General features: G+C 36.8%; 1 protein-coding gene across 1 annotated transcript; it reads right to left on the bottom strand.

Annotated features, from left to right (window-relative positions):
* Nucleotides 1-3,348: 3,348 nt before the first annotated feature.
* LOC134536637 (uncharacterized) lies at nt 3,349-6,207 on the bottom strand. Its single transcript, XM_063376439.1, has 2 exons — nt 5,832-6,207; nt 3,349-4,341 (listed from the first exon to the last, which is right to left on the bottom strand). Exons 1-2 carry the CDS (start codon nt 5,974-5,976, stop codon nt 3,503-3,505), a joined length of 984 nt encoding a protein of 327 aa, XP_063232509.1. The 5' UTR covers nt 5,977-6,207; the 3' UTR covers nt 3,349-3,502.
* Between the last annotated feature and the right edge of the window lie 1,529 nt (nt 6,208-7,736).

The following is a 7,736-nucleotide window of genomic DNA, read 5'->3' as shown; positions in this document are numbered from 1 at the left end:
GTAGAAAAGTTATTGATATCAAATGAAACTAGATTTTTTTTTCTTGATTTTTCTGTATGTTTAAAGTCCAAGATGGTCCAAAATTGACGGAGTTGTTGTAATTTGAAAAAAAATGTTCTAACTTGGGGCCTAATTGAAATTTTCGAAAATTTTCTTCTTGGGGATGACGGTGGGCACTCACTAGGCTCAGGTATCCGTTTTCGGGTTGCTGGGCTACGTTCTTCCCCCCCAAAACCAGGCGTTTTCGGGAGCGACACCAAAGCACCTCTTACTCCTCGCACAGCATGACAGCAACTAGTAGTAGATAGTGACAGAAAGAAAGAAAGAAATGAAAATCTTAACCCCTCGTAGCTTTAGCCTTCCGGGGTGTCAGAATTATTTGTTAACTTTAATGTTTCTCTTGTAAAATAAAATTGTGACTGAGTTTAAGAGAAAAATTAAAGACTTTTTATTAAGAATATTTAAAATTAATTTTTAAATTTTGAATATTTGAAACCACTTTAAAGGTTAAAAGTTTGGATTATTTGTGATTGATTTATTGCCTGGAGCCGGGATTGAAACTCTCTGGAGGTCCGATTGGGGAAAGGTGCCTGAAGGGTCCCGCTTTCCCCGATCGGAAGGCAGCTATTAGCCTGGACACCCTAAAAAAAAAACAATCTGTCCACTCAGGAATCTATTGTTTAGTGTGGTGTCCTGGATATACGAGAACTTCTCGCAAATGGCGAAGCCTCTGGTGTTTTAGACATTGTTTTTCTTTCCTCCTCTCCTCTCTACTCTACTCCTACTCCTACTCACTACTACTACTACTAAACTATAAATGTCAAAATGTGCGGCTGGCTTGCTCCCTACTAACGCCTGGCTGGGGGGGGGGGGGGTCCTTATTCATCCTCTTCTGCCTAGTGAGGTGCCCACCTATCCGGTATGTTTAGTTTCTTATGATAATTTCTTCCCAGGTCTTAGTTTGTGTGTTGTACTTTAATGTAAGTTTGCCGTATTTTTGTGTTAGATGTCTAATTTCGTCTTGCCAGTTGATGTCTTCAGTCCCTCGTAGCTGTCCTGATTTATTTATGAATTCTTTTAATGCGTTGATTTCTGTTGGTATATTATTGCTTTTTAGTTTTCTTTTGAGGACGTACTGTGAATTTGGTAATAGTATATTAGGTCCAGAAGTTGTTGTGTTGATGATAACGTATTGGATCGCGGCGGCCAGATTATCGTGATTTTCCAGGCGTGATGCCTGAAGTTTGAATTCAAAATCTTCGTGTATGGTTTTTGGATCGATGTTTGCTAGTTGTGGTTTTTGTGTGGTTGATTTTTCTAATTTTTTCCTTTCTATTAATTTCTGAATTCTTTCTGCGTTTCGCTGTTGTCTTGAAGATTGTGTGTTTTCATGTATCAGTTGTGATATTTTATGGGTTTTCCTTTTGAATTTTGATGTGATAATTTTATATAATGCATAAATGTCATCCATGATTTATTTCCTTTGTTTTGTATTAGCCAAATATGATTAATTTTTATTCTGAATATAGTTTAGTTTTTCCTGAAGAGATATCTTGATTTTAGTAGTTACGCCCTTGTGTATTTAAATTTGTTCTGTGGTAATTTTTATATTATAAATTTATATTTGTTGGTTTTTATGTCCTCCTTTTGAATTTTCTTTGATTTTGAAGTTTTGAAGATTTATTTCTCTGCGAAGCCTAAATGTACTGATAACTTTTAAACTACTGATTTTACTGAAAAATGCTTGAATTTTTTCTCCTTTTGAAAACCCTGACTTTGTTTCTTGCAGATACTAATGGCGATGCTTTAATGTATGTAGTTAAGGCCTTTTAGAAAATAGCAGTTCTGTGAGGATATCTTCTTAAATTTTAGATTTATGTAAAAAGTCCAAAGAGTAAAATAATTTTAGATTTCTTTGATTTATCACTGTGTAAAATTTTGTTGAGGAGTTCGGCACTTCACCCTGGTGTTGTGTGTACTGAGGCGGGCGGGTGTTTGTTTGTACGTTTCCCTGACCTCCTTACAGGCGCCTGCCGAGAACAATGGGGCCTGGAGGGGGCTCAGAGCTGGCTGAGTCCATATGTTAACACTGTATGATTTGAAAAAATTAATTTTAAGAGTTCTGTTGGTTGTGTAGAAAAGTTATTGATATCAAATTAAACTAGATTTTTTTTTCTTGATTTTTCTGTATGTTTAAAGTCCAAGATGGTCCAAAATTGACAGAGTTGTTAATTTGAAAAAAAATGTTCTAACTTGGGGCCTAATTGAAATTTTCAAAAATTTTCTTCTTGGGGATGACGGTGGGAACTCACCAGGCTCAGGTATCCGTTTTCGGGTTGCTGGGCTACGTTCTTCCCCCCCAAAACCAGGCGTTTTCGGGAGCGACACCAAAGCACCTCTTACTCCTCGCACAGCATGACAGCAACTAGTAGTAGATAGTGACAGAAAGAAAGAAAGAAATGAAAATCTTAACCCCTCGTAGCTTTAGGCCCTCCTCACACGGGGATACTGAAGTTGCCTACAAAACGATCGCTGGTAGCCTGGAGACTAGGCAACTGTGTGACTGGGTGACTCTAGTCGCCCGTTATCTTCACACGACGCTACTAAAATATCAGAGACTGGGAGGAAAAAATGCATCGTGAGTACAGCCCGAGTATCTTGTGGAACCGTGAAGTGCCTATATATTGTATGTAATGTCCAGTGATAACAGCAGTGACGATAGTGATATTGTTATCCAATATTATCAACATTATAGAAAACGAAGTAGGAAAAGATTGTGGGTTCATCCATATATAGAAAGGAACATTAATTGTAGATTATTTGTCGCGGCCAAAGAATTGCAAGAGACAGACTCAAAATTCATCGCTTTCTACAGAATGACGAAGGAGACTTACCAAATGTTAACGGAAATTGTTACACCTGCGATGTATTATAGGGATACCACTATGAGGTAATGCGTGAGCCCCGGTGAACGATTGCTGATAACTCTGAGGTAAGTAAGTTAAGAAATACAAATTATTACGAATTTTTGTTAAGGCACTTCTAAATGTTTCCCTTCAACACAAATCTATTTCTTTCCAAGTATTTTAACGTATATACTGATGCTTGGCGAATAAAAACAATGTATGCATTTTAACTTGAGGCCGCAATTACTTATTTTATCTGTGGAAAATGGCTGTTGTATGGATCTTAAGAATGTGCACTTTAACGTTAACAGGTTAAATAATCTAAAGTTATTTATACCCAAGTATTCCAGTCAACTGAAAGGTGAAAGTATAAACATATCTTATGCATAAATTCATTCCAATGTTTAATTCAAATATACCTAAGAAATACACATTCAAATAATGTACTGCAAAAGAAAAAATGTATATATATAAACTATTTAAAGAATACCCATTACACAAACATTCAAATCATGACTGTAAACACAAAAATAAACAACATAATAGAGATAAAAACACGTACACCAAAGTTATATGTTTACACACCCAACAAAACATCACATCACATTATGTTCCTGCTCATATTGTAAAGTCTCTTGGATGACTTCAAAATACTGTTGCGTTTCAGTATCTTGTACTTTCTGTGGAATAGTTTGATTTCCAGGCGACGAACAAATTGAAGCATTATCTGTAGCCAACGATGAATGCGTGGAAACACTGTAGGAGTAAGTTGGGGTCTGTTGGTAAGCTGGTACGTGTTGGTGCATGTCTTTTGGATTCGTGATGTCATCAATAAGCTGCAGAACCCTACGTCGGAATGATTTCATTTGTGCATCTGTCAAAGGTTCGATTTCTGGTAAAAGGCTTAGAAGAAACGACTTTTTTACTTGCCTATCATCGTTTGAATTCGATTCAAGTTTCCTTTTCTTTGCATTCATGTATTCCATAAAGGACTTGTCCACTTCCGTCACTGTTTGCTTTTTACGCTTTGATAAATTATCTTTTGGGTTGGAAAAGGGATCATGAGTCATTTGTTGGGAATGATGAGCATGTTCTTGCGAGAAGTCAGTATTTGGCAGCATAGGTGAAGGAAGGGAAAGTTGTGGTGTTGTAGTTAGTATTGCGTTATCTGAGATATATTCCTCCTCTTCAGCCGCAACGTCTTCCGTATTTTGTGTTGGGTCAGATGAACTGTGTTCCAGGTTTTGTTCATTGATGACTTCTGGCAAATTCCCCGATGGTGTACCAAGCGTTTTTATGAATGGTAGGGTAAATTTCATTGCCTCCGATAGATAATATGGTTTCTTATTTTTGGAACTTGAACCACTTGGAGGTGGCTTTATGTGACGGACAAAAACTGAACGGAGATTTTTCCATTTTTCTTTGCATTCGTTAACTGAAAACAAACAACATTGTTCACATAAATATAAATCGTTGCAATGGATGAATTCCTAACTAATTTACAGTAAACAAAAAACAAATACAAAAGTGAAGTAGTATTAAGTATAATCCAGATATATACAACATATGTTTATTATTTGAAGAAAAAATATATAAATGGTACATGGGGAATGTATTATGAAGTAAAATTTAATTTAACTTTGTTGCAGGTATTTGGCAACAGGAGGTACATTTGTATCGCTGTCGATGTACTTTGCTAGAGGAGAAAGCACAGTTATCAACATCATACGAGAAACTACCAAATTAATTTGGGAATCGTTGAAAGAGTCCTACATGCCTGTCCCAGGAGAAGAAAAGTGGAGAATGATAGCACAGCGTTTCTATTCACTGTGGAATTTACCCAATTGCTTGGGTTCATTGGACGGTAAGCATATTCGAATAGAAAAATTACCTGGAACTGGCTCAAGTAACTTTAATTACAAAATGTATCACTCAATAGTGCTGCTGGCTAGCAGTGATGCAGATGGTTTCTTCACTCTTATTGAAACTGGCTATGCAGGTAGAAACAGCGATGGAGGAGTGTTTCGCGCATCAGCTGTCAAACACTGGATTGCAAATGGAGGACTAGACATACCACCGCCTTCACGATTACCAGATGACGACAATGAGATTGACTTTCCTTTTTACTTTGTTGGAGATGAGGCCTTTCCATTGTCACAATATTTGCTGCGTCCTTACCCTCAGAGAACACTTGATGATGTTAAAAGAATATTCAATTACAGATTGAGCAGAGGACGGAAAACAGTGGAGTGCGCTTTCGGAATGATGGCAGAAAAGTTCCAAGTGTTGAACACTGCTATTCGCTGCCGAACTACGGAAAGAGTGGTTGATGTAATAAAATCTGTCTGCATTCTTCACAACTTCATTCGGAAAAGTGAAGGTATTAAATATTTTGCTGGTGAACCATTTGGCAACTCAGAAACGCCCAACATCAATCCACAGCCACTAGAAGACCTAACGTTACATGATCGGTCTACTGCTCATGAAGTGCGGAATTACTTGGCAAACTATTTTCTAACACCCCGGGCTTCTGTTCCATGGCAGTGGAAATACTGTTACAATAACTAATTAGGTATTAAAGTATTTCATGTGTTTTTGTAGGTTACTGTGAGTATGACAACAACTTTGAACATGTGGTAAGTTTTATCGAAGTTCGTAAAAACCATGCGTAATTCCCTTGGGAACCAAGAAAAGATATCAATAGAAAGTAATTTTTATACGTTACAAACGTTTTAGAATAAGGTATTTCTTCGAAGGACGAATAACCATTGTATAAAAACTATATTTCTTTTACTAATAATGTATTTGTGAGATACTAAATATAAAACATGCTGTTTACATATACATTTTGGTTTTTCACAAGTTAGTTTATTATGATAGATATTTTATATCTAATTATTGTTGTTTAAGATATTGTCAACTTACCTGTGAGTTGCACTTCTTTTGCGACATCATTCCATGCTTTGTCAGTCACATCCTTTTTTGAATACCCTTTCAACTTGTAGTTATAGAGTTCTGGGTGTTTCTCAACTTCGTTTACAAATTTGATATTAAACGCCTGCTCGCCCATTGTTCGCTACAATACAGTATCGCGCCGCGTAGGCTACTGGAGTAGCGTGGAGACCAGCATGCTGAGTCGCCGGGATTTACGTTGCTTACGACTTCCAGTCTCCGCCACTCCAGTATCGCCGTCTGAGTGACGCCATGCCTATCTACATGACGAGTCGCTCGGTCGCCGAGTCTCGCGGTATCTAAGCAACTTCAGTATCCCCGTGTGAGGAGGGCCTTAGCCTTCCGGGGTGTCAGAATTATTTGTTAACTTTAATGTTTCTCTTGTAAAATAAAATTGTGACTGAGTTTAAGAGAAAAATTAAAGACTTTTTATTAAGAATATTTAAAATTAATTTTTAAATTTTGAATATTTGAAACCACTTTAAAGATTAAAAGTTTGGATTATTTGTGATTGATTTATTGCCTGGAGCCGGGATTGGAACTCTCTGGAGGTCCGATTGGGGAAAGGTGCCTGAAGGGTCCCGCTTTCCCCGATCGGAAGGCAACTATTAGCCCGGACACCCTAAAAAAAAAACAATCTGTCCACTCAGGACTCTATTGTTTACGGTGGTGTCCTGGATATACGAGAGCTTCTAGCAAATGGCGAAGCCTCTGGTGTTTTAGACATTGTTTTTCTTTCCTCCTCTCCTCTCCTCTCTACTCTACTCCTACTCCTACTCACTACTACTACTACTAAACTATAAATGTCAAAATGTGCGGCTGGCTCGCTCCCTACTAACGCCTGGCAGGGGGGGGGGGGGGGGGGGGTCTTTCTTCATCCACTTCTGCCTAGTGAGGTGCCCACCTATCCGGTATGTTTAGTTTCTTATGATAATTTCTTCCCAGGTCTTAGTTTGTGTGTTGTACTTTAATGTAAGTTTGCCGTATTTTTGTGTTAGATGTCTAATTTCGTCTTGCCAGTTGAGGTCTTCAGTCCCTCGTAGTTGTCCTGATTTATTTATGAATTCTTTTAATGCGTTGATTTCTGTTGGTATATTATTTTCTTTTTAGTTTTCTTTTGAGGACGTACTGTGAATTTGGTAATAGTATATTAGGTCCAGAAGTTGTTGTGTTGATGATAACGTATTGGATCGCGGCGGCCAGATTATCCTGATTTTCCAGGCGTGATGCCTGAAGTTTGAATTCAAAATCTTTGTGTATGGTTTTTGGATCGATGTTTGCTAGTTGTGGTTTTTGTGTGGTTGATTTTTCTAATTTTTTCCTTTCTATTAATTTCTGAATTCTTTCTGCGTTTCGCTGTTTTCTTGAAGATTGTGTGTTTTCATGTATCAGTTGTGATATTTTATGGGTTTTCCTTTTGAATTTTGATGTGATAATTTTATATAATGCATAAATGTCATCCATGATTTATTTCCTTTGTTTTGTATTAGCCAAATATTAAATTTTATTCTGAATATAGTTTATTTTTTCTTGAAGAGATATCTAGATTTTAGTAGTTACACCCTTGTGTAATTAAATTTGTTCTGTGGTAATTTTTATATTATAAATTTATATTTGTTGGTTTTTATGTCATCCTTTTGAATTTTCTTTGATTTTGAAGTTTTGAAGATTTGTTTCTGTGCGGGGCCTAAATGTACTGATAACTTTTAAACTATTGATTTTACTGAAAAATGCTTGAATTTTTTCTCCTTTTGAAAACCCTGACTTTGTTTCTTGCAGATACTAATGGCGATGCTTTAATGTATGTAGTTAAGGCCTTTTAGAAAATAGCAGTTCTGTGAGGATATCTTCTTAAATTTTAGATTTATGTAAAAAGTC

This window comes from Bacillus rossius, chromosome 11 (genome assembly GCF_032445375.1).
Source record: "Bacillus rossius redtenbacheri isolate Brsri chromosome 11, Brsri_v3, whole genome shotgun sequence".
Classification (NCBI taxonomy): domain Eukaryota; kingdom Metazoa; phylum Arthropoda; class Insecta; order Phasmatodea; family Bacillidae; genus Bacillus; species Bacillus rossius.
Note: the sequence above shows the minus strand (reverse complement) of the source record. Positions and strands in the feature narration are given on the sequence as shown.